At 36.5% G+C, this 27,765-nt stretch overlaps 1 protein-coding gene across 1 annotated transcript in view; it reads right to left on the bottom strand.

Annotated features, from left to right (window-relative positions):
- Positions 1 to 23,474, bottom strand: part of SCFD1 (sec1 family domain containing 1) — a 51,766-nt gene extending 28,292 nt beyond the window's left edge. The window contains exons 1-13 of the mRNA XM_085301657.1: positions 23,372 to 23,474; positions 22,246 to 22,334; positions 21,224 to 21,314; positions 20,244 to 20,366; positions 18,928 to 19,015; positions 14,217 to 14,306; positions 12,810 to 12,865; positions 11,781 to 11,866; positions 9,830 to 9,929; positions 6,341 to 6,480; positions 5,276 to 5,366; positions 4,827 to 4,900; positions 2,637 to 2,718 (exon numbers count right to left, since the gene is read on the bottom strand). Coding sequence (XP_085157783.1) covers positions 2,637 to 2,718; positions 4,827 to 4,900; positions 5,276 to 5,366; positions 6,341 to 6,480; positions 9,830 to 9,929; positions 11,781 to 11,866; positions 12,810 to 12,865; positions 14,217 to 14,306; positions 18,928 to 19,015; positions 20,244 to 20,366; positions 21,224 to 21,314; positions 22,246 to 22,334; positions 23,372 to 23,428 — 1,167 coding nt within the window. The 5' untranslated portion in view covers positions 23,429 to 23,474. The remainder of the gene's footprint in view (positions 1 to 2,636; positions 2,719 to 4,826; positions 4,901 to 5,275; positions 5,367 to 6,340; positions 6,481 to 9,829; positions 9,930 to 11,780; positions 11,867 to 12,809; positions 12,866 to 14,216; positions 14,307 to 18,927; positions 19,016 to 20,243; positions 20,367 to 21,223; positions 21,315 to 22,245; positions 22,335 to 23,371) is intronic.
- Positions 23,475 to 27,765: the final 4,291 nt, after the last annotated feature.

The raw sequence follows: 27,765 nt of genomic DNA, 5'->3' as shown, positions 1-27,765 counted from the left end.
AAAAAATTACCACTTAGATTTATAGGTATAGCATTTTAGCAAGATGTTATCTAATTCTCCATTCTCTCAAATTAATCGCTTCAGACAAGTCTAAGTATATTCCTTTTCATATGTCATAATTTAACATAAATCAGTAATCCTAACACTAATATTAGACAGATGAGCAAAGATAACCATTACTTGAAACTCTAAAGCAGCTTGAAAAACATCCACTGTTCTACCCTTAAATCTGCTAACTTTTGGACAATCAATGCAAAACAAGGATTCATTTGTTCTAAGCATTGGCAATAAATATTTGAYGGTTCACTTAGTGAAAAAAAGTGATGCATTCTTTCCATCTTTTCACTAAACACTTAGATATGCCAGAAAACTGCCAGTATTCCTGAGTAGGTGATTAATTTCTGGTTTCMTCTTACTGTGTCTCAGAAAATGATCCAAGACAATGTGGAAAGCAGCTGTAAACTGAACACTAAAATATGACCATTAAGAAAACTAAACTTACTCAGTATATCTAGAGCAGGTCTCAGAGAATTCTTTGCATTGATTCTCAGATGCAATAAAGAAAAGTGCTTAAAATTTTACTGCAGTAAAAACCATAATGAACAATGCGAACAATCCATTTTAAAGTAAAATTGTGCTTCCAGTTTACTTTAAAAGTGAAAATGTAGCAACCTGAAGAATAGACTTATATGGTACCTCACTACTTTCTCCTGACCTTGGTACTTGCCAAACATTTTAAAAAATTTCCTCTTATCCTAGTTTGTTTTAATCATTTAACTGTATGTAATACCTACTACTACAGCCTCAAGGTGCCATCAGAATTTCTTTATAAATGCTGGCTGAGATATTGCTTCTTTTGGCAATGTTTTTGATGGCTACATTAAGTAACATCTCAGCTTACTTTAGAATTCTACAGCTCAACTTAGAAAGATGCTGTTTGTAAAATAAAGAGAGTAAAAACAGGAGGGAAAATGGATGAGACCATCCGAAGAAACTTCCAATTTGTTTAGCRAAAAGGTTTTAGTGAAGGTAAATTCCAATGGAAAAAAACCATGCTTCTATACTAGTATGAGTTTTAAACAGTTTTCTAAAGATTTGGAGAGGAAGGAAATGATTCTAAATTGTAAGATATGATACAGAAGTACATAACATCAACATACTGAAGAARCTGCATGCCAGTTTATTTTGTGATCTTGACAGTTATACAACAAGAGAATAAAAAGTCGGAGCATTTTGCAATTCCAGAACTAAGAATCTTTTATGGAAGAATCTATCAGCTTTACCTGGGAGCTTTCTGATAGGACCCTAAGATAATTCCTGCCACCTCTAGGTAACAGAAAAGTATGTCACTAGCATGTAATGGAGAATCAGCATGGGCACCTGCCTCCAGTTCACTGCCAGGAGGACACAGTTGATAAAACTAACATCATTTCATTCTACATCCTGCTCTGAAACCTGCTCTGAATTTGTTGTTATGTCCAACAAATTAGAAAAATACTACTGGTGTAAGCCTGCCATTACTGTCAGTATCTTTCTCAGAAAAGTGACTTTACAGACCAAACAACAAATAAAACACCACTGAGAATTTCCATTTTTTTGCAATGGAATTTATGTACTGTTTTAAAAGTTGCCAGAACCGATAATTGACATGCCTAATACTCCAAAAGCATAAAAACATAGCCCCCATAGTAATAAACCAAACACAGCATGAGTTTTAGTGTAGATATTAATCTTATCTGTATTTTTTAAATTGAGGAAGAGATATAAGTGTTTCCCTGTAAGTTCATTTACAGTAGTAAGCTAAGAAAATAGTAGCACCTACAAGTAAAGACAGACTTCACAAATGTTAGTAAAGTTGGCTTCAACATACACTGCCTCCTATGACTGTTACAAATTGGGGTAAAATTTTCTTAATTACTGACTTTCAATGAAACCTGATGCCTAAATCACTTTTAAAATGTAACTCCAATCTTTCTGCTTTAGRAGAATACAAATTATAGGTGAGCCTTTCAGAAACAGATATATCTTTTAATTTTTCCTACTAGTAACTGTGGTCTTTACTTGACGCTGAAACTGGCTGCAAGTTCTTTGTTACAAAAGCAGCAGGTGGAAGACAAACATGCTTCTGAAGTTCTTTTCATCTAGTACAAATATAATGCAGAAAACACACCTAGCACAGACTCTCCTGGAAAGACCAGTTCAGTAACTGGCATCATTACTGCCACACCTAAGGAGATCGCTTTCATCTGGTGACCAATAAAGAGTTCTCTTTCAATATGTATATATCAAACACAAAATTGTTCAGATTCAAATCATAACTTGCCATGTTATGTACCTGAAGCAAAGCAAAGGCTTCTCCTTCAAAAACATATTTTAGAAGGCATTCAGCCCACAATAAAAGTTGTAGCCATCATAAACAAATGATAATATATTAATAAGTTTGGATACAAAAGAAAATGCTGCGTTTACCTCACTTTTAATGCATAGCCATTCAAAAATCATTCCATCTCACCCTTCAACACTAAGTTATGTTATACATGATTTCTTTCAAAGGTAACACATTTGATTGCTTCACTTGCTCAAATATATTTCTCCAGGTAAATGGCATTACAGATAGAAAACTGAAGCAATCATACCTTTATATGTTCCAAAACAGCAGTTGCAACATTTGTATGGAGATCAATGAGCCTCTTCTTTTCCAGTAGTTCTGGAAGAGAGCTGAAAAAATTAAATACACACTAACCTGCTGAGTTGCCCAGTTAGCTGAATTGTGTGCTGTACCTAGTAGGTACAAAAAAACTATGGAACAGTAAAGTTAGAAATTAATAATTCTCATACCAGAACTGAACTATTCACATGGAATATAGTGAAACAAGTTTTTCATGCTGACTAGCAAAATACACATATAACATGGGTAGTTTAGAATTACTATTGAAAGCTCATGATCAACAACAACAGATATTTGTTACCTAAACAAATAATCTACCAGAATTCTGATTTATTTAATCAACATTTAGTTTATGTCTGATAACAATAAAAGTGCAGTTATCTGTCAAATAAGTCACAGAATGTCTGGATGTCCTGGAATGTATCACAGGTGCTACTGCATAAAACACAAGTCTTTGAGTCAGACTCAAGATTGCTGAGAAATCTTTTGTAAAAAGGGGAACMGAATGGTTAAGCTTACTTTGTAGTAAATGAGTTTCTTAAGATGCCGTAAGCTATGTTACTTCCACTGATGGGATCTGGGCGTTACTGGTATAAAAGCTGTATTCTTTTGGTCAGTAGGAATCAAATCTGTTCTATAAACTTTCATRTACAAAAGAACGGATAGCAAAGACAATCAACTAAATGTCAGTGCATCACTGTTTAATAATAAGATGATAATAAGGCACTAAATTACCTTGACTCTTTTCCTGCAGATCTGTAAAGCTAAGTAACCAAATTTTCCTCCTTAAGTAATTATAATTGTGATGTCACTTATGATGATTTGTCATTAAAGGCACTGTAGCTGGAAGSTGATGAGGACTGCATTTGTAAAGAATTGCATTTAAAAAGGCAGATGAGTCTCTTCTAGAACCTCTGGTTTTTTTAATTGTTATTAGTTATTCCAAAGTTTTCTAGAAATTGTAAAGCCTTAGAGACTGAAGCGTGTCTTCTTCCTAATAGCAAATGATGTACGACAACAAAAGAGCAAAGCCCATTTAAATTCTCCCAGCAGAGTCATGCCTAAATAGTAGATCCTTAACAGTTCTCAGCATAATCCAAAAGACCGGGACTCAAAACATTGCAAACAGAAGAGCTTACTGTGTTACACGCTTTTGAGTAAGACGAGATTTTCCTTAATAATGTCAGATTACAGGAAACAGTCAAGAAGAGACTAAATGAACAGTAAAACTTCCTGAAAAAGCTTTAGTCATATGATGATGCTATTTTTTTTCATTTGTGCTGCAGGTTTTAAACTTTTGATGCTTGTCTCTCTCACGTCTTTTCTGCCATAACCCAAGAAGCAGCATCTTGAACTTTGAAACATTTGTTGACTTGTTTGGAAATGTGTGATCAAGACATCCTTTGTAATTCCAACCAAATTCTAACYATGGCCATAGCATATAAAATAAATTTTGGAACTCAGCAAGAGACAGCTAATTAATGTAGACACATAATGGATTTACAGGACTTATCATCCTATCTATACTCAGAATAATTCTTTTTTTTGCCTCACACTGATAATTGGGGTCTTAGTCAAGAACAGCAAACTGAACATTTTCCTTCTCTAGAATGAAGAAGKGATTTACATTTTAGGAACAAGTTTAAATCTCAGACTTTCAGTCTCATCTACAGTGCCTAGGTATCCACTCGTAAGGTAGTAAATTTCCAATGCAGAGTTCTTAATGACTACAATTTTGCTAACAGGGATAACAACTGCATTAATCAAAATGTAATTAATCACACATTCTGTAAAGAAAGCAAATGCTTCAAGAAGTGGGTTTCACTGGCAAACTTTTTAAAAGGAATTTAGAGGCAGCTGGGTGTTTCCTGTGGGAGAATGCAAGCAAATCTATGACACAGTAAGACTATTCACCACTGTTGATGAAATGTCACAAATTCATGTTTATAGGGCTTACATAAGCCTGCTGTGGAAGTTAYATGGGTAAGTACTTGTCAAGAGGATTGTCTTAAACTTTACCAGAGTAATAAGGCATTTAAAGTCTTTACTGAGCTGAATAGTCTATTTTTAAAGTTACTAATTTCAAAGGATATTAAAAGTGAAATGACAGAGAGAATTAGAAATTGTTCCCTGTAATAATGCATTATTCATGACTTACCTAACAGCTGAAGTTAGCTTAGCGGTATTATCAGAAAGCATACTTATTGCTCCTTCATCCTCCCCTTCTATACCCTGGTTTTGGGGAAGGATTTGGGAAGAGGAATAAAAATAATTATCATAAATACAAAAACTACACATATAAATACAGTCAGTGCATTTCTAACTTATTTTCTCATACTGATACTAATGTCTGGATCATATTTTACAGGTATTATGAAAATAATGCAAATTTACTGCTAATAAATACAAGAAACTCTGAACTTTATAATGAAATATGGTACTCCCAGTCCTGCATTTCCACTTACATTATGCCTACAATTATCAACATGTACTGATATTTGAAAATAAAACAAAACAAAACAGCCTCCCCCCAAGCAAGTATACAAGTACACACTATACAAGTGCTACCACACTACATGTAAAGCAAAAATATGTGCTAAACCTTACCATGATACTTTTAAGCCTTTTGACTTCATCTTCCTGGGCTCTGTAGGACTCCAGTTCTTGCTGAACAGACTCAGCTACCTCTGGAAAAGGACTAACGCAATACTCTGTATTAGGCTCAGTTAAATGAACAAACCGGAACACGAGAACCAGACAAGATTGTGTGATCAGGATGACTATGGAAATGTATTTCAGAAATACCACTACACTAATCATGCAGCAGACTCAGATCAGTGAAAATAATGACCTCTTACTGAATGTTTACTGAAACTTTCCCAGATATATTCACTGCTTTCTGTGCATTTTACATAATTTGATTAATTTTTTTGTTATTTTTTCTGATAAAAACATGAGCAGCAACAATTGTGTGCTGTGTAACAAAAAGCTGACATACAATGAATGTGGACAACAAACTGACTGCTCAATTAAAAAAACAAAACTTATAATGTATTTCCAAACAAGCTTAAAAATAAAGTACTCAGTATGAAAGAATCATTAGAATATTCTCATCATTTTATTTTTTAATGATTTACTCAATTAATTAATTCTACAAGAAATGAATTCTCTCTCTAATACTGAGTATTTAGTAAAACAGATGGGACAAGCCATATGAATCGGATCACACATCTTTTCAAATACAATAAATTTACAAGCAAATAGAACTCTGTATAACTATCTGTTCACCTGAATAAGAGTAAAGACAACACCCCTTTCTATTTCTTTTTGCCTTCCTAACCCAGAACTGTTCAGGGCTCCAAAAATGTTTTAACAATYCTAACAAAGCTATTAGTAGATATACCACAATAGCCACAGCTTTTATTGTGGGTTGAAGTCGTTCTAAAACAGTGTTAGAATTGTTATTAATATCCTTAAAATTAGACTTAAATGGTTGTGCTATATAAAAAATATACCTAACTTTRTAAGATCACACAAAACTTCTCCAGGCACATGCTATAATTTGTGAGTCTTAGCTGTAGTAGCATCATCTAATCACATGCCCTTATRCCCAAACAAAACCAAAGAAATCCTTCCACACAAATTGACTAGATAAATACCTATTCAGCTTACCTGCCTTTATGTTTTTGCCAAAATTTATCAGATGCAGTTAAGTCATAGGACTTCTTATTTTTCTTCTTAGGTCTAGCACCTGCTGGAGAAGTTTCCGTTCCTGTTGATTCTTCCAAGTTAACTCTATTTAAATGGAAATCCTAAAAAAGAAATCTTAGTTAAACACTCGACAGCTTTTAAATCAGTTGTTTAACCAGTCATTTATACTCAGMCAATTATTTTCTAAAATATTTTCTAGAATAAACAAAACCACAGCTGTTTATTAAAATTTCTTAACAGGGCACGAGCCAGATACTWACAGCAGCAGTGTTAGAATTCCAAAATTACTCAAACTTATTGAAAAACTATCAAACAAAGGAACAAATTTCAAGCAGGAATATTTGATTATCTCATAGGTAAGTGATCTGCTTTAATTAAACTGATAAGAATACTGTTTTCTGTAGGGAAAATAAATTCTTTAACAGTAACTGAGCTTTAACATCTGACTAAAAATTTACCATCCAAAAAGTTTCTATGTTGCAGAACAACAAACAAGTTTCTCAGAGTAAATTCCACTTACGCAATTACAGCAGATGYATCAAAGCAGCAAAGAGATTCATGACATGGGTAGTGGGAATATCTAYCATGAGGACTATTTATCTATACCTTCGCAGCTCTTCATCCCTCCCTCTYCACATTTTTTAAAAAAGTAATGAGATAATGCTCCCCAATAAAAGTATAAAAGTATTGTTTGCAACAAAGTTGAAATTTCTGCATATAGCTTTTCTTCTTCCACAAATGCATGAAGCAGGAAACCGCATTTTCAGCTAGATGACAGTTACGCAGGCTCTCATGCTAGATCACCTCGCTCCTTCCTGTACGCTTTCCCCTCCTTTCCCTGGCCAAGGATAGCTCTGTATATTCTGCAGCATTTTCCCTCTAGTTTCCAGTACAGAGCTTAGCTAGTTCCCCATTCACTGACTTTACTCTAACCCCTTTCAAAAAACATTTAGAATTCCACAGGTGCTCTTCTCTTGGTAAATAATGAGAAAAGGAATCAAATTTTGGACTTTACAGAATTTGYCAAAGAACCTTCAGATTATGTATTTTTGTGAGAAATACAACTACATATTATTATGTTCATTACAGTATTCAGAACTAGATCATCWTAAGTGAAACTGTCACACAAAAACAATTTAAAAAGTTGTTTCTAGCTATCACTTTACTGAGTTCACTCTTAAAATGAAATACTACAAACTATCTATGTCAGAATGGAAATAAAAACATATTCAATATGCAGCCAATGGGGAGAAATCTCATTTAACAAAGCCTGTTTAAGGCTTCAGTAAAAAGAGAATATTTTTCACTAATATTTGTTCACTAAATAGTTAAAGGCAAAAAAATCACTCGATTAAAAACTCAGTTGTAAACTTTGCTATGTTTTGGCTCAATTTAATGCAGCAGTGACCTGAGTTTCCAAGTTAGTTTTTGCACTTACTGGCTTTTACCAAAATGATTCTTACCGACTAAAGTCCTCTTCTTCTCTCCTCCTCATTTTATCTTTAAAAGGCTTTCTATCCAAATTACCTACCTTTCCCTAATCACTATTGGAAGATATTTTAATCACAAATGACAATCTTTTCATTCCATTATTATCTAAACAGACACAGCATGTAACACTGTGGTTAGGTTAGCCTTTAGTTCAACATGCCACAAGGTCCCTGGTCTATTTTTATTGAGAACTGAAATGAAAATCATCATTTTGGTAACATTTTCATTGTTGTAATTTAGGGCCTTTTAAAATGCTACTGTGGTTACTTCTTTAACTATTATGCTCYGTTTGTGAAGAACTTGGCATGCTTGCCTTTAAATCAAATAACTTGCCTGGTTTTGAAATTAAACTTTTCCCCTTAACACAAAACACAGGCAACTCAGCTACAATTTTGTTAGAGAGATTCATAGCCCTATCAACTCAGTCAAAAATAAGACACAACACGCAACATTCAACAAGTTGTTCCACAGAAACTGCTGAAGCCTGATGCAGCCCAGAGAAATATCCAAGGATCCTCAAACCATTTTTCTAGCATTATTCTGATATCTCTCCATATMTGTAGCCTTAGTTATCATTAGCTTCCAAGACATCTTTGACCCCTGTTTCTTGATACACCAAGTCCTACCTGCACACATGCCTGAAGCCACCCAACACGACCTTCTCCAGCTAGGCAAATTCATATGGATAGGCACAAATTTACAAGCTAGTCAGCAAGTATTTATTGACTGAATGGCAGACAGGTAAAGAAGCCTAGTAAGCTGACATTGTTCAATAGCATTTATATTTATAAAGATTCTAATGTGGGTTTCCCTCCTCTTATCTGTCACTGATTTTCAAAAGAAAAACAAAACAAAAAAACTCATCCCACCAAAAAACTACTGTAGAAATTTAGTATCTCTGTAAGCCTTCAGGTGGTTCAACAGTTATTTAAAAAAACACAGTGTAAACCATACTTTTTTGTATATCCCTTTCCTAAATAAAACAGGCCAAAGATTTTTCTTGTTTGTGAATACTGTTCTTTTGTTTCAAATAGAAAAGGACTTTTTATAAAGCACATAAGCTAATTACACAAAACAGAATTCAAGAGTCATAGAACATCCTACTTGCGCTAAAAAAATCTTCACAGCCACACAAGCTTTTAGACCCACAACRTATGACTATTTAATTCACAACAAACTTTGAATGCAAACACATAATGTTATCTACATGTGCTTTTGTGTGTATATTTTACATATTCCTCTAATAGTCTCAATCATAAAAAGTATTTCTCAGAAAAACTACATATTGAAATGATTTGCATGGTAACTCTTCAGTATAAAAAATTCTTACTCACTTTATCTTTTATTATTTCATTCCATAATTATGTATGAAAACTAAAAATCCCAAGTAAATAGTATTTGCTTTTGTCTCGTACATTTCTMTTACTGGTTTAAAAAATAAACTCCAGGAAATGAATGCCCTTTAAAGTCATGTGAATTTTYCCCCCCAAGTCCCCCAAAATCTATTAGATTTCTCACAGTAGAGTTGTATAATATTTGGTATTTCTATATTAAACAGCTACACCATCTTGTGGAGAAAAGCAGAAGTAAGCATTTTTAGAAGTTCTAACTAATACTAAAAATAGCTTAGAACTTATTTAAAGTATTTCATTTTGAAAACAGAGTTGCCTTTGATGGAATTTAGAGCTTACATAACATAAAAGATCATGAACTACTGAAAACAAAGTAAGGTTGCTAAATTATCAATGTTTTGATAATATCAAGATTTCAGCTTTTTAATTTAGATGTTACTGTCAAATAAATCTTCTAGAGGAAAATTTCCAAGTTGTTTTTAACTAAACAACCTCCAAATAAAACAGACCAAACAGTATTTCAATTAAGAGAAAATATGGTATTAAGGTTAATGACAAACTGAATTAAAAAAAATATTTTTGGTAATAAAATTAGGTTTATTCTTACCAGTACATCATGCACTAAAGCTTGGTATGTCCAAGTATGATGTAGAGGAGTTGCTAAATCTATGTTTCTGTCAACAAGGACTAATAGGGGCCTTTGAAAGCTGAAAAGATGACACTGCATTAGTACTTCTTTAAACATGTTGAGAGCATTCCAGTAACATCCTGAGCAATATCAGCCACCTTAGATTTCAAGTTAAAAGCCAAAGTGTCTACTAGGGAGTTTTTCTAGCCCTCCCTGAAGCATCTGAGGCTGACCACTGCCAGAAATTTCATGAATCACTGTCCTAGCCATGGTAAAAAGATAATTCTTGTTTGTACTAAGTGAAATCACCAATGCATAACAATTAAACAGAAGTCAAACCACCAATCAGTAATTAGCCTTTTAGGTATTAGTTATTACCTTTCTTGTGCGTATATATATTTGAATTCTAATAATCTGTTTTATGTTATTAGAGGTCAAATGGGTCACATTCAACCTTAATTCTCATTATGAACCTTAAACACAAAATCTCTCAATTGTTTTTCCTTTCATTTTTCCTGTTGGCTTGCATATGAAGTCTATAAAGAAAAGATTATGAACTTCTAGATGCACTGTAATGACTTCATCAAATACTCAAATTTACAGGAAAAAAATCCAGATAAGCTTAACTATCTTGGGGTACGGTTACATAAACAATTTATAGTGAACACAGAAATGGTGTAAATTTATAAAACATTACACAAGCATCCCCTAAAGCACATTAACCCTACAGTAAGTGTGATAGCTAAAGTATTTGAATGGAGTAAACGTATGCTAATTCCATGTTCTGATTTTCCCCGCAGTAAAGACCTTCATGTGGATGAAAAGGCTCAGCAGCTTTAGTCACCTGACTGCATTGTTTGAAAAGCAAACTCAAGATCTGAAGCTGCTTAAATGGTTAAAGGTTCCCGTATTTCTCTTTTTTTGCACCTTGATTTTCTGAGGATAATGATGCTATGCTATAAGAAAACATAAGCTACCCCTTTTAAGGAAAAATAGTGGTTACAATTCTGTTCCCGTGAAAATGAGGAAACTGGGATTTCACAGCTGTTATCTCTCCTTTTACTTTCTTACAGCTTTCAATCACACTTTATTTTGCCATACTTACAGATGTTTTCATGTCTTTTGCCAAGTGCTGCTCTTGATTTGAGAAAAAAAATACCATGTAAAGACCATTTTATACCCAGCTAGGAGATCATAACCATGTCTTTTAGTTTCAACCTCTCCAACAGGTCTCCTTACCTTTTCAGGTACAATGTAAGCTACCATAATATACTCCCTCAGGCAGCCTGTGAAGTGTTCCCTAAAAAGAAGTGAATCAAGTATTTGGGGGTAAAAGAATGTGGGGGAGGCTACTGAGAACACACATCAGGTGAATGGGAACATCTGCAATTTCTTTTCCTATACCAGTTCTTAACTGTCTAATGATCCAAGTGRCAGTCCCTGTGTAGTCCTCCTCTTGTAGAAGTGGACGGGATCTGAGAAGCATCTGCCATTGATGCAATTGCAATTGATAATAGGGTCACAAGTGAGAAAATAGGAATTTCTTTCTTTTTAATTGACTAATGGATGCTAACAGGTATGTTCAGACACACAACTGCACAGTCTAACCCTGTAAACCAAGTATATTGGTAGGGACCTGGTTCTTGCTGAGTTTAGAGGTGAAGAGAATTGCCTGCTGTTTTAAATAATTTTTGACTCACAGCCTAGGACTGCGTATTTCTTAGCCAAGAAACCTTTCAACCTGATAATACAAAGAGATATGAAAACGTACGTAGAAAAACTTCTAATTCTTTTAATACAAGCAAGCTACCCATAATTTTGAACTAAATCCTTGTAAATAGTTTTCAATACAGTGACTTAATTCTAAAGAGACCTTTCAGACAACTGAAATATGAAAAATGAAAATACAAAATTATTACTAACATCATACCTGAATTGGCCAGCTCCAAGCGTGTCACCTGTAAAAAGACTGTTTCTGGCATCTCTTAGATTCTCTCTAAGCTTCTTATCTAATTTCTGAGGGGGAAAAAAAAAAAAAAGGAGTAGCTTTTAATGACCAATGGTTTTCTAACATTCTTAAATGAAGGGAAAAAAAAAGAGGATTAACTGTGCTGTTTTGTGGTGAATAAATCTGCAGGAAATCTAGGTCCAGAGCACACTGAATCCAGCCCAAGAAATCTCCTCCTCCTTTCTTTTCCCTCCAGCATTCCAGATCCAGGACTGCACAGTAGATACTTTATGTCCACTAACCACCCTCTCTGGCAACTGGCACTCTCCCCCTAAACACGTGAACAAAAACTGCTAATAGGAGGCACCAACAGGGAACCACAGCTCAAAAGACTGGCAGAAGCAGCAAATGGGCTATCAGACACTGCCGCAGGGAATGTTTCATAAGAATGAGCCTACTGCTACTACGAGCATACACACACTGAATACTTAGTTTTAATCAGCATGAGGCATTTTTAAAATGTGATTTAGCCTGGCAATTTCATCTGTACTTGATTAAGTTTACTTTAATATAGTAAAGAAAGTCTTGTAYCCATAGGGTTTGCCAGTAAGATTAAAAATAATTCCTTACGTAGACACACAGAAAACCCCAAGCCAGACAGCTACTTCCAAATAGTGTAGATATAGCTTAATGGTTCTAACTATAATGCCTCTCAGAAAATTTATCTAAACTCCAGAGTAGRAATGATTATTTAGGTTTAAGTTTCTCATCAGCTGAATCATAATATTCCTAAATCATAATATTGCAATATTATGATACTTTATTTTCTATGGATATGTTTCATGGAACTGAAATCAGAAAGGAGAACTGGTTTATCTCCCTTCCAGATTTAYTTCCCTGAGAAGAAAAAGCGTATGATGCCACTGGATTTCTGTCTGATACTGAAGAAAGTAAATGTGCTATTAGAAAAGTTTTGAAATGATGATACTTGTTTAGAAAATAAATTCTTACCACTGCCACCATTTCAGCTGCAGTTCCTCTTGAGCATCTGATTATAGGAATAGCTCCTAATAAAAGAGATAGCAACTTCGACTTGCATGAAAAGTTTCAGATAATAAGTTTGTGTAATTTTCATAAAACAAATTTTGTGACATTTTGAGGTCTTTTTTTTTAAGTGGACAATACAAATTATACTAAACTTGTCTCTTGTAGTCATTATCTATGAAACCAAACATACATTGAACTAAAACAAAGTTTTATAAAGACAAATGAGCATCTCATGCAGGCTTTTGTAAGAAGTATAATGTAAGCAGAAGAATAGCTAATGTACTGTGGAGGGGAAGAATAAACTATCACATGGAAGTATTAAAACTGAACATTAAAATCTTAGGAATTACTTGAAAATAATAACGAATTCTAATATAACARTAACGACCAAAAAACATTATTAGTTACAACTCACTGCAGGGGAATGTTCCTTTTCTAAAAGGCATTTTCCACTGGACTGCAGATTTCTGTATCTTTAGCTGTTTCTGGCTTATGACTATATAAATACGAAAATTCAAATACCATAGAGTTTAACTGGCTCAGTAAAAGAGATTTAATTTGTATCATGTTAATACTTCAAAGAAATCAACACGTACAAATAAATCTCTCCTGTAGAGATCCCACTCTCCTTGAGAGAATACTATCTCAGATAGTGAAAACAGTTATGGAAAGTCAGTGAGTTTAGTATTTGAACACTTTTAATTTTAAACTCAAGAAAAACTAGTTTTAACGTTTATACATTTATGCCACTGCTTAAATCTAAAAGTGACAGTCACTGACACAACACAATGTGCGAATGATGTCATCTTTGAAATTACTTTAAAAATGTTTTTATTTGTAGTTTTAAAACTGTATCACATTACAAAACATTCTAATAACTAGAATTTTCAGATGTCATCAACATGAAAATGTATGCACTAACCATCAAGAAAACTCACAATAAACYCAATAAATTTTAAGTAATTTTCTATGCCTTGATTTATTTCAGCTAGACTTTTGCACAGTTTGTTTGGGAGGTTGCTGCTTTTTGTTTTTGCCTTTTTTTTTTTTTTCCAAGTCATAAATCCAAACTTAAAGCACTGTTAATTTTCAGTGTAAACTAGGATTTTTTAAAAACAATGAATCCAAATCTTGGACTTCAGCAGTATACTTCACCCACTGATCTTGAAAGCTAAGACTCCATCACCATGTAGGATGGGCTTTATGTATAATCTTGGCAACTCACACAGCAAACTACTAAAGTTTCTGCAACAAGTATACTTCCACCTTTCCTTGGCTACTTTAATCACTGAACTTCTATGTATCTAATTAAAAATGCATCTCTTCTAGAAAGAAAACACATTGAAAATATGCTAGAGTTGGAAAACTTACCAAGTGTAACAAAGAAACAGAAGAGACTATCAACAATAGTGTCCATTATAGTTTCCATTTCAGTGTCGGTTATATCTGGTCTGTTAATGGCTAAAACAGTATGGAAAAAAGTTAAGAATAGGGTTAAAGAAGCTGCCATGTTAATACTGAGAAACTGATCCTCCTCTTACCCAAAGGCTGTTAATAGCCACATGCTTCTGTTGGTGAAGATACCAAATCGTGGTATCTTAGCACTTTCCTTACTTAAGTCAGACAATCGCTCGTAGTATGTGAGGTCAAACAGTGCACAACCTTCTCCGCTGCCGCGCTCTCTGACAATGCATGCTGTAACTTCTTGACTGTACTATCCTCACTGTCAGTAAAAACCTCCTAGAAAACCCTGTGTTATGAAATATGAATGGCTGTACACTTGGAAACCATTTTTCAGATGTGAAATCTTCAAGAATCAGACCTGTACATTTTTAAGAGAATTAATGCACACTGTTATSTATATTTAAAGATTCTAAATACCACCTCCTGTAATGGAGCTCCCATTTAATTTTTTTTAAGAAAAACAAAATTACTGTCAGTTTCTAGTTTAGGGAAAATTCCCTAAAGCACTTCATGCTACAGACAAAAAGATTTCCCTCTGCTGTTGAAGTCAGTAAAAGAACTGCTTAGCAACTTCTGGTAAATAATTAATATTGACAAGAACATAAAAGCTGACAGGAAACATCAAATTCCATCTTACTAAAAGTATCAAGTCATGCACTACTTCTGGACTGATGCCATAAATCCCCCCTCCTTTATTTTATTTTACTTTTTAAAAATCTCTGAAGTAGTTATCTGTCTTATCCCTTCAAATAGGAGCTTCACTGCTCAGAGCATTAATAAGATTTCCATCCMAAATTTATGCATGGCCAGCCATAATCATTCTCTAACTTTAAGGGTGATTTTTTCTCCCTAGCTTTTGTCCTCTGAAAACTATACAGAGATTAACTATATTAGCAGTTTTTATTAGTACCGAGACTTAACAAGCCAAATCTATTATTAGGCTACTAGGATGACAACAGCAATAGGAGTGCTCCCCTCAGCACCATTTTTATTCTGTGTTCATCTTAAACATCAATATCGAGGAATGCAGACTGTTCCCAATTCTTGTATTTTCCTGTAATGTCAAAGTTTTGACGTTAACTGCGGTTATCACTTTCTGTGGTTATCTCCAACTAACAGTCTCCCAGTTTATAGGGGAGGAATAACCTTATTTTTGCTCCTGTATCATTTTCAATTTTAAAATTCCATTCCCTTCCTATTATTATGTTCAAAGTAATCATTATGATGTTCCAATACCCTGAATACTCTCAGTGCCTTCTGATTTTGTAAGATGTTCATTTTATGACCACATTCCCTTTTTGTACCATAGCAATCAACAAAAAGACTTAATAAGACTGCTTGTTAAGTAAGAACAACTTTTCAGAATCTCTCATAAATATTCTTTACGCAAAACATTTTATCATGTTTTCTCCATATATTCCTCTCTGTCCTTCTTAACAAGCTTATTGAGAATGAAGCTATTATAGAAAGCAAGGWTAGACTTCCTCCATTTTCTTGTTTGTTTATTTATTTATTATTTATTTACAAAACTAATACAAATGCAGTATAGAAACATTTGAATAACATCTTCCAGGAACAYCCACATTATACCAATATTGGTCACTCCTCCTTCTATATAGAGTCATTGAAAGACAGAACCAGAGAGAGGCTGAAGGATCATCTAGTCTGTCCTCTTGCCCAAAGAACAGCTAAATCTATGTATTTCTGTGTCTAACCAATTTCTAAAGGGCTTCCAGCAATGGAAATGCCATAACTTTTATAGGTAATCTATTCTAATATTTCACTATCCTTAATGTTAGAAAGTGCTCCTAATACCTGACCAGAAACTTTCTTGTTGCAATTTAAGTTCATTACTTCTAGTCCATTACCAYATGGACAGACAGAATGCACTATCTCTTTTCTCTCCCTGAAAGCCTTTTGAACTGAAGAATGTTATCATGCTTATCTGTCCTGACATATACTGACATTATAAATGCAGTCATACTGCCAGTAAATTAGGAAACTGAAAATTAACCGTTTTTTTTGCTGTATTAGTTTCCAGTTCACCCATTCAGCTGAATGTGTGACCACCTGATCGTGCTGCTACAAGAGCAGCAACCCTCTTTCAGCAGCAGATTCACAGCATCTTACGCAGATTATGAAACTATACAAACAGGCAGTTTCCTGTTAGGGTCACACTCCTAAAGGAAATATCACTTCTCCTTTGCCTGTGCATCCTATTGCCCCTCTGTGTCAGACCTAGAACTCAYGYGCCGACAGCAGCTCAGTGCTAGAAYGGAACAYACAATCACTTCTGTATGGCAGGCTAGATCTTGTTTGTTCAGTTTTGGATAGCAGCTCACATTTCAATTGGCTTAAACAGAGTGTGAAACCTCATGGTGTGTGGCAAATTTCAGCAAATGAAGAAAGGAAAGCAAACCCAAAACTTATGGTAACTGATGGCTAAAAACAGTTTTCAGTTATTTTAATTTAAATTCCTTGTTAGCTAGTAGGAATCTTATGAGACCTGCTCCACTCAAATATTTTTATGTATGCACAAATACAYGTCAAAACAATTATTACAACAGCTCCGGATGACAGATTTTCTTAAATGGAATAAAGGTCCGATGTGAAACAGAGCTTGGTAGTACAGGTCCAGTTCTAAAGAAAGGCACTGACTTTGGAAATTGGGCAAGAGAGGTGAAAAATCCCACTGCTGAGTGTTAGGCATACAGAGACTTCTCATCTATCTACCTGGTCATTAAAGGAGAGCATTCTCCTTTATCTGACTTTATCCAGCATCTGACTAAATCAGGAATTAACTGTGTGAGGGTATAGCCAGACACTGTGGCTATGCTAAAGTCATGAAGAGTGCTGTTAAAAAATGGTTATCTTGCCTCTGACTTGCACATTTTTGCAACTATCCTATATTGGATTTGTAGATGACACAAATGTAGGGTGAGCTGGTATTTTCTTTAGAATAAGCCAACAGAACAAATACAGTCTGCAGCTGCAAAATTCCTAATTCTGATCTAAAAGGGAGGCAAAGATGAGGGAAATGGCATCAGGGGCAGCAAGACAACTCAATCTGTAGTAGACAGCCATCAGAGTAACAGGGGCAGTGGAAGTAGGCAGATAGCTTACTCTCGGCTTAGCACCCCAAATGGGTTAGGGAAGCACAAAACTCAGACCAAAGGAGAGAAGAAAACCGTGGGGCTGCTGCTGACAGCTAGTACATCCGCCGACTTGCACCTGCCCTACGAGGAACGGCTGTGAGAGCTGGGCCTCTTCAGCCTGGGGAAGAGAAGACTGGGGGGGGGGATCTTATCAATGTGTACAAGTACCTGAAGGGAGGGTGTCAAGGGGACGGGGACAAACTCTTTTCAGTTGTCCCATGTGACAGGACAAGAGGCAGTGGGCAGATATTGAAGCACAGGAAGTTCCGCCTGACCGTGAGGGGGAATTTCTTCCCTGTGAGAGTGACGGAGCCCTGGACCAGGTTGCCCGGAGAGGTTGTGGAGTCTCCTTCTCTGGAGATCTTCAAGGCCCACCTGGATGCAACCCTGTCTAACATGCCCTAGGTGACCCTGCTGAGCAGGGGGGTTGGACTAGATGATCTCCAGAGGTCCCTTCCAACCTTACTGAGTCTATGATTCTATGGCCTAAGTCTGGCACAAGCAGCCACCTAGTTTTCCTGTTAGGTTCAAAAACAGGCATGACAGAATCCTCAAAATAAGAAAAACCAAGCAAGTTCCCTGAGGCTGATTTCGCTTGCAGCTCTGAGATTTCATGGAGAAGCTGACAACCAGCTCCTTGGTTCAGGTGCTTCTAGAAGCCACTTGCTATACTCTCCTTCCCTAGATTCTTCCCTGCACTACTCCACTCCTGACCTTAACCATCTTCCCTCTATATCCCCACSTTTGCATCCCTGTTTTCACGTCCTGACTGGGAAAAGCAAGTACTGACTGGTTACTTSTTAGAAGGTACAAACAATTCTTTATCAGTTCAAAGTCATCTTTCTTGCTTTTCCTTCCTTTCAGGCACTTTACAACAGACTATTCACACAGAAACAGTCTTTAATTCCTTAAGAACTGCAGAAGAGATTATGACTAAACAGTCGTGCCTACACACAGCAGCCACCCACATTTTTTCTCTACATCTGTAAATACGGAGAACTATTTCCTAAATAATTCCATGCATACAAAGCCCTATATAAATCTATGCTACAATTTTCTTTCACTAAATTTTATAATTTAAAAATTAAACTAGAATTTTTAAGTGTTCAACAATCTTAAAGAGAATCTGTATCTTAATTCTTTTTCTAAATAAAAATACATATTTAAATTTCACTATCACAACAGCCAAATGGTAAAGATGTTGCGTTTAAGACTCAAGAACTGCTTTCTTCATGGTTTTACTCTACATGTCTAACAGATTATCCTGATGTCTATCAGGTCAAAAATGAAAAAAATATATGTAAATGCAGAAATCTGTGCATGCAACCTACAAATTAACATAGTAAAGTGTATTGAATTAGAAAGTCAAAYAGAATCATTGTTATATATTAACTACAACTTCAAAAGGAAACACCAACTTTACACATTCCAGAATAATTTTTGTACAAATAAATTTTACTTACCACGATATGAAACAAGCTCTTTGTTTTGGTTACACAATACAAACATATCATCTTCCAAAGTAATAAAATTGAGATATTGATCAAATACCTAGAAATCAAGCAACAATGGTCAGAACAGTCCAGAATGATGGATAAAATAGATGTTTGTGATTTACTGGTACTTCTGTTTGAACAGTGTTACAGAACTACCTATTAGAAGACACAAATATAAGCTATACTGTACAARCTAAAAAAAGCCTTTGTAAGCACTGAGCAACACTGCCAAATACTAAAGCACTCCTGAAGAGTGCTAAAAGAAAACAATCCAACTTCAAGGATTTCTATGGATAAACTTTTAGTAGTCAAGTATCACTGAAAAAATATATACAGAGGACAGTATAATATTATAGGTTCATTTTTCACTAATATAAAGGACTACAACATAAACAGTGCTGAGCTCTTAGCCAGGAGAGATGAAAGAGAGGGTAATATGTATACAATAAGAGATTATATTTCATAGAATTTCAGATTTTCTGTAAAATACTTGTACATTCAGGAAGAAAAACGAAACCTCTTTATTTACAGCATAAACTGTGAATGGGACAAATAGATGTAATCAAATTAGTCAACAGCACTACACTAATTTACCCCTGCTGAAGATCTAAGGCTTAAAAAACATCATTAGTTTTTCCTTTAAATTTACTACTGTTTCCTTTTCTTGCCCCATTAGTAATCCCCAACAGGAGTAAGAAAAAGTAAATGTATTTAAATACATATGAAAATTATTATTTAATAATATGTACTCTTGTTAAAAGTATTAAACAAAAAATGAGAGATTATATGCCAGTCATTGGTCATTAAATCAGAAAGGTCTGAGTGTACACGATCATAGTGTATATGTATGGGACATCCACCTACTGTATATTGTTTATTTAAAACAACAACTGCATTCATACAAACATTTTCCATGTATTTATAAGCTAAAAACTCCACACCATTAAATATGACTGAATGCAGTCACTGAGTTGATGAGATTGAGAATGCTCTGAAACTACTGTATTTCTTTCCTTATCAATCACCACAAAGCATTTGGACTTCTGACTACGATGAAGTGTAGTACTAAGCAGCATTAATGAGATGACTGTAACTCCCTTATTTTCCCTAATAAATCCATGCCTGTCACCGAATCAAGGTATATAAAACAAAAAAAAAATCCATTTACTTTGTTCACGGTTCAATCAGAAAAGCTGTGTGTGGCACAGAAGTGGCCAAAAAAAACTACAAGAACATCTGTAATAGTAGTATCATTAACATCAGAGACTGTGTGATTTTCTTACCTTAGCMACTTGTGTTACTGCATTAGCACCAATGGCAGCATTTGCAATATCTTCCAGTTTACTTCTTGAAATGGCAGAAATAAAATTTAAATAATACGATTCATAAAGTTGATTTCGAAGATCCTAAAAGCAAGGAAGACCACAACCTTTTTCCTGAATAAATACTAATATATTTCTAAATAATTAAAAATTACAAATATTTTTACAAGGATTCTAATATCACAGTCGAATTATATTTTCTGCTTAGTGCTTAGATGCCTGGTTCATACACCCTGGTATGTAGCGTTTTGACTAAAATTGCTAAACAAAACATACCTCACATGAACAGCCAGGAAATTAAATTTCAGCTACCAAGCAACAACTACTATTCTATTCATTACCACTGAAAACAATTCTCCTTTGCTATTTCTTCCTCTGGTAAAGATGTCAACTTTACCAGAGGAAACTGGTAAACTCCTCCCACAGAATCAGAATTGTTGAAGTTGAAAGGGACCTCTACAGACCACCTAGTTCTATCCTCCTGCTCCGAGCAAGGTCAACTAGAGCAGGTTGTCGAGGGCCACATCCAGCCAGGTTCTGAACATCTYCAAGGATGGAAAGTCCACAACCTCTCCAGGCAACCTGTTCCAGTGCTTGACCATCATCACATTAAAAAAGAGAGGTTTTTATGTTTAAGTAGAATTTCCCATATTTCAATTTGTGCCCTCTTGCCCTCTCATTCCTAAAACTCATTCTCCAAAATTCTGTAGACATATTTACTCTTCTACTCTCTGCGAAACAGAAGTTTTCCATGTAAAAATTCGGGAAGTATTTTGTATTGACAAAAATGTGCTAATAAATAAGAGAACATAAGCAAAGGTGTGTGCAGACACACACAAGAACTGCATGTAGAACAGTCACATCCCCTTCAGGGTAAGATTACTTCACACAATCTCTCTGGGTTGTGTCTACTCATTTCAGATATTGAACATGCAAGCTACCTGGCACATTCTGTCAATATTTTCTTCTGTTGGCATTACAAAGTAAACAGCTGGAACATCTGGAATAGCATCCCGATCTGAATGCAAAAGCCTGAAAGGAAGAAAATTAGATCTCTAACGTGCCCCTCTTCAGAGTTGTACAACATTAAAACACTAAAGAAATCACTCACCTATAARAAACAATCTAATTCCCTAGAATTTCACCTTATGTTTTATTTACTTAGATGTTAGTGAGAACATAAYATGAAAAAAATCCAAACCATGCAAAATATGTCAATGGAGATCTCCAAAGTTTATCTGAAAGTTGAGGAAAGGCTTCAAAAATCTTCAAGATTGATTATTCCACGCAAAGGAAACTAAAATATTATATACAAAAAGTTCACATACAAACTGCTATTTGTTGGCTAATTTAAAGCATGACGACAAAACCAGCTTATTTTATACTACTAAATTTGCCTTTTCTGCTCTCTAAACAAGGACAGGCAAGGTGCTAACCTGCTGTTCCTATCACAGTTCTGCACATGCGTCAATATATTAAATTGTGTTTCAATTTCTAGCCTTTACTTAGTGCTTCCATGGCTATTACCACAGCTAGAGAATGACAGGGAACTAAATGAATGCAATTTAAAGAGAATTCTGAAATCTCTCGAAATAATASTTAAATATTTCATATAATTGACAAGATACAATTAAAGTCTGCATGTAAAAATGTACGCAAAGAGCATATACACTCCCATCAAACTATTTACAACAAAAAAATCTAACATATATGAAATACAGAGGGATTTGTACAAATAGATGTGCAAAAAGCCCTACTGGATAATTTTTATGTCTGGACAGGCACCTCCTGCACTGAATAGAAAATTCTAGTGAAGAATATGATCTCACCAGTCCCTGWTTCTTAATAACATCAATTGACAGATGTTCATTAAATGATTTTTGATCTACTGTTCATGACTTGCTGGGAATATTAGGTAAACCTCTTAAAAAATGACTTTTTTTTCTTTTAAAAAAGTACTTACAGATGCAAAGTGATCCCCATATCTCTCAACTCTTTCACCGACAGCAAAGGTGAGATTATATCTTGGCCAAATCTGTCATAAATGAGAACCTGTAACACAGACATGGCTGTATAGACACACACCTTCTTACAAAGTGGTAAACAGAGGGGATGAAGAAGCTCAGGTTTAAGGAACTACTGCCATAACCTTGAAGATACTAAATATTTACTCATTTACAATAAATCATTAATTTGTCGTGGACTTTCCATCCGTTTGTGCTTAACGAGACAAAAAGGAAAAAAGAAATGAAATTCAAAGGTAAATGGAAAAAAAATCACTTCCTTCTGAAAAACGTTAGTCAAACAAAAATCAGCAGTTGTCAGTAATTTGCTACTATATGGGCAGAGTTTCTCTCACTGTATTTGGGACAAAATGGAGGAGTAAAATACAGGACTTATTAACAAAAGACAACAGAACAGATGAAGACATAGAATATTTACTTTCTGTTAGCAAAAGTTTCTTCAGAATCATGTTWTTTATTTTTTCAAAGCTAATCACACACACACATACACAATGGTTGAGGTTGGAAGGGACCTCTGCAGAACATCTAGTCCAACTCCCCTGCTCAAGCAGGGTCACCTACAGCTTGCTGCATAGGATTGCACCTGGGTGAGTTTTGAGTATCTCCAGAAAAGGAGACTCCACAACCTCTCTGGGCGCAGCTAACAGAGGCAGCGAACAGACATAGCAGTTTGCACAGTAAGGTAGCTTGATCTCAGCTTGTCCTACATTTAAGTTTTCAATAATTTTCCCTTTCTATAGTTTCTTCCTGACTTTGTGAGTTCACCTGTCATCTAAATTTATGCCAACCAATGACACCTAAGCACATTTCAAAACATTCTCTCTAGCTGCTCATTAAAATATTTGTCTAAAGAATCAGTCAGTCTTTGGTTCTTTAAGTAAACAATCTTTCAAATACGTATCATTCCCAAAAATTCCAATATTCAATTTTTATACATTCTTCATGTCTACAGAATAAATTTTTCCCATTAAGAACACTAAAGTAAATTTGATTTAGTTAAATCTGATAATCTAAACTTTCTATAGGACTGTAAAAATTTGCTGTTCCAGTTCAAGTAGTACTTACCTTCCATACGGGTTCTCCTGTGCTGTTCTTAACAGGAGGAACATTGAAGTTCAACATACGTTTCAAAGCCACTGCAAAGTAAAATAATGATTTACTCTCTTTATGGTTATACTACTTGGCACAACAACAGACACTAAACACAGGCCTTTATGATATGGTTCATTTGAAAGGAAAAGCCTCACAAAATATAAAGACAACAAGCCACATTGTCTATTATTTTTAGGCAGGTTTTGACTGTCAAGTGACACATATCAGCTAGAATTTATGGGCTCAAGGAAACACCGTAAAATGAAGGAAGTAAGTTTCAACACATTAAGAAAGCATCTCTCTCCTTTAATATATGAGCTGTATTCTGTTACAGTTTGTCTTAAAAAAATAATTTCAGTATTTTTCCAAACGGGACACTCCCTACATTAAGAACTAGTTCGCTCTGCATTTTCCACCAAACCAGAACAACACTATATATATACAAGCCAAAAATACCTCTTTGCCTGACAACAATTTTGATACACACATTGAAATATCTTGAGAATGTTTAGAAAACATCAGAAGAAATTGCTGCTTTGAGGGATATAAAAATTCCTTTAAGTTGCAGTAGGAAAACTCTCAGAAACAAGAATGTGTTTTCACTAAATGTCCCATTCAACACAGGAAACAAGGCAGATTCCTTAAACTACCTCTAACTCACAAATCATCTAAATAAGGAGATCTTACTCATTTACCTGATTACACAATACACAATGTCCTACTATCCCATCTTTGACTAGAAGCAAAAATTATCTGCATTCTCTCCAGATTCGTGAATAAAATCATCATAAACCTTTGCAAAATGGAAAAACATTCAGAAATCACAGCAACGTATACCACTTTGCTCATAAATGGCTAGCAATARAAATGGTTCTCTCTTACATTGAATGAAGCTCCTGAGAGTACTCAATGAGCTCCCATGGAGTTCCCAGGATCGCAGGACAGCTCAAGCTGGAAGAGGCTCAGGAGGTTTCCAGCTTGAATATCTCTTGCTTCAACTCACATCCGTTGTCTCCTGTCCTCCTACCATGCACTGCTGTGACAAGCTGGACTCCTCCTCATAGGTAATGGAGGGTTGCTACCTGGGCAGCTTAGGGGTCACACCTAAGCTAGCCTCTTCTTCAGGCTGAACAAGCCCTGGTCCCTAACGCTCCCCTCACAAGGCACCTGTTCCAGCCCCAGCATCATGTTGGTGGTCAACTGCTGAACAGACTTCAGTTTATCAATGTCTTTTTGCCCCCTTGCGGGCCAAAAACTGGATGCAGTATTTTAGGTGTGGTCTCATAACTAGCAGGGGATCATCACTTCCCTCAGTCTGCTGGCTGTGCTCCTGTGAATATGCCCCAGGATGCTGCTGTGTTGTGAACATGAACACATGTGCTCATGTTCAGCTCACTGCCCACCACAACCCCYAGGGCCTTTTCAGCAGAGCTGTCCCCCTCTTTGGCAGTCTCTGGCCTGTACTGTTGCAAGGGGCCGCTCCTTCCCAGGTGCAGAACTTTGCATTTGTCCTTGTTGAGTTTTGTAAGGTTCCTGTTGACCCATTCCTTTGTCCCATCTAGGTTCCGCTGGATGGCAGCTCTGCCTTCCAGAGTATCAACCGTTCCTTCCAGKTCGGTGTCATCTGCACACCTGACAAGATGGTATTCTGGTATTTCCTCTGGGCTACTGAGAGAGTTTTTAAGCAGGACAGGGTGCAGGATGGACCCCATGTGGTGCTACGGTTTCTACCAGTCTGCAGGTATAGCATGACTGATTAACCACAACCCCCTGAGCTGACCATCCAACCACTTTTTTCCTCATCCAATTGTCCATCCAGTTAGACTGTAACATCCTAACTTGGATACAAGAATACAATGTCAAAAACCTTGATAAAGGCAAGGTAAATGACAGCCTCTKCTCTTCTTTCGCCCACAAATTCTATCATTTTATCAAAGGATGCAATCAGGTTGGTCAGGCRTGATTTACTATAGGCAAATCCATGCTCACCTTCTCCCTGTGATGAGAGATATGTTCCAAAAGGACTYCGTCCACAATTTTCACAGGGACTAAAGTGAGGCTAACCAGTCTGTAGTTCCCTAGATTGTCCTTTTGCCCTCTTTGAAGATATGTGAAAAGTTTGTCTCTCTCTAGTCACCAGGGACCAATCCTGGTCAGCATGACCTTTCAAAGATGATGCAAAGACATCAACTAGCTTTCTAAGCACCACTGGATGCAGCTCGCTAGATCCAATGGACTCACATGGGGCAAGTTCACTGAAATAATCCTTGCTTCAGTTCTCATTCACTGCTGGAAATTCTCTTTGAACACCTCTTGTGTCTACAAAGGCCTGGAAAACCTTGCTGATGAAGACTGAGGTAAAGAAGGCATTTGGTATCTCAGCCTTTGCCACTGTCACTAATCACCCATCCAACACAGCAATGGTCTCATGCTTTTCCTTCCACAACTAATGCAGCAGCAGAAGCTCTTCTCATTGCTCTTAACAACCCTCACAAATCTCAACTCCAACTGAACTTTGGCTTTCCTAACACCATACGTACCTGCCCAGGCCTAAGTCCTCCTTTACAGATTGTCCCTGTTTCTACCTCCCGAATACTGCATTTTCAAATCACATCACTAGTAATGAAACTGCTGGCATATTCACCCTTTACTGTGGGAGGAAGCAAGTTGATAGYGAATACTGGATCTCCCTGTACCCAGCCTTCCACTTTGGCTCCTTTTCTTTTTTTTTTTTTTTTTTTTTTTTTTTTAAAAGGACCTCTGAAAACTGTTTACAAACAGTACACAGAAGCTTCCCTCCCTCTCTGCCAACAATATCTTCTGTACCTCACAGCCATATGAGCAATTTCGTATAAAGCCGAAGGGTTATGCAGGTTTGATACTACCAGATTTGAAGCAGCATTTTTGTAGAGCTTACTRTTTAAAGTAAAACTCAGCATCAGTTCTCTATAAAAGATGACAGCATTCAGGCCACCAGTGCGCTGTGACAATCATGACAAATATTATCCCTTCATCATTTATCTGGGTTTCTTTTTTATATTCATACTGTCATGTGAATTTATGTTTCGGCTGAACACTCCCTGGAGCATGGATCTGGTTCTTTGCTTGTGCAATGATCTGCTCTGACTGGTCACGGACTGGGACCAAGGTCACAACAGATGGTGCACATGTTCGGTTATACAAACACTACATGATAATGCCTCATTTCAGTTTTCTGTCTGGACATCTTTTAGTTCAATCTACCTTCTTGCAAGTTATGTTTCCAACAAGCAAATTACCTCCCCAACAGAAGACAACATGGATTCAGTGGTGAAGGATGACTGAAATAATGARGTAGCAAGGAGAAGCATGAAAGAAAAGAATAAAGTTGTATGAAATAAAACTCAAGGAYAATGTGCTTAATCAGAAAGGTAACAGAGTGAACAAGAAGTGGAGGATAGTAAAGGAACATCAAATGGCACCATTAGCAGCAGGAGACTGCTAGGAATGAGATTACAGTAAGGAGACTTATGATACAGAAAGATGGTTGCCAGTATCAGTAAATATTTAAGGTCAACACAGAGACTGAGATTCTTAAGCAGATGATTTTAGAAATTCCACATTAAATAAAAGCACCCACAATCCTCTATGCCACCAGAAAGACGCTGCAGCTGTCAAGGRAAGGGTGACAAGACTACAGCTCCGATTACTGACAACTTCTGCAGGGAAGGGAACTAAACGGGATTTCGGAGAGACATGCTCTCCATCGTAGGAACATGTTCAAAGGGACAGCTCGAGGCTCCGTGGAGCAGCATCCTTCCTCCAGTTCTTTGAGATCCACCCTGGTCATAATTAAGTTAAAACAGATTACTTAAGTTTTAGTCCCTAAACAATTAAAACCAGAATTAGGTTGCAGGTCCTTGGAAGCACAGCAGAGAGGAAGTGCACAAAAGACAGAGGGGAAGGTCAGTTACGAAGGCAGAGTGAGGACGGGCGGGATARCTATCCCCCTTCCCCACAGACGACCTCCTGCACGGTTTACTCTCACGGTTAATGCCCCGTTTCAACCTCCCGAGGATCAGCGTGCACTGCATTACCTCAGCAGGAGCCTCCCACCGGCAGACTTAGGTTTGCACCTCGGGGGGACGCTTCCCGCTGCCCCTCGTCACGCCAACGCGCACAGCCGACACGAGGCGCAACCGGCTCCGCGCGGCGCCGCGGCCGCTGCTCGCCGCCAAGGCCGCGCCCCGCCCCCGCCCTCCCCCGCCGCAGCCCCGCGTCCCCTCAGCGAGCGCCGCGGCGAGACCGCCGGGAGGAGGAGGAGGGAGGAAGCCGCTTTCCTGCTCGCGGGCCGCGCTGCCGTCCGCTGCCAGGCCGGCGAAGGGCGG

Source organism: Rhea americana, unplaced genomic scaffold (assembly GCF_003343005.1).
Source record: "Rhea americana isolate MKP2758 unplaced genomic scaffold, rheAme1 scaffold_18, whole genome shotgun sequence".
Classification (NCBI taxonomy): domain Eukaryota; kingdom Metazoa; phylum Chordata; class Aves; order Rheiformes; family Rheidae; genus Rhea; species Rhea americana.
This window is presented reverse-complemented; position numbering and strand designations above follow the sequence as displayed.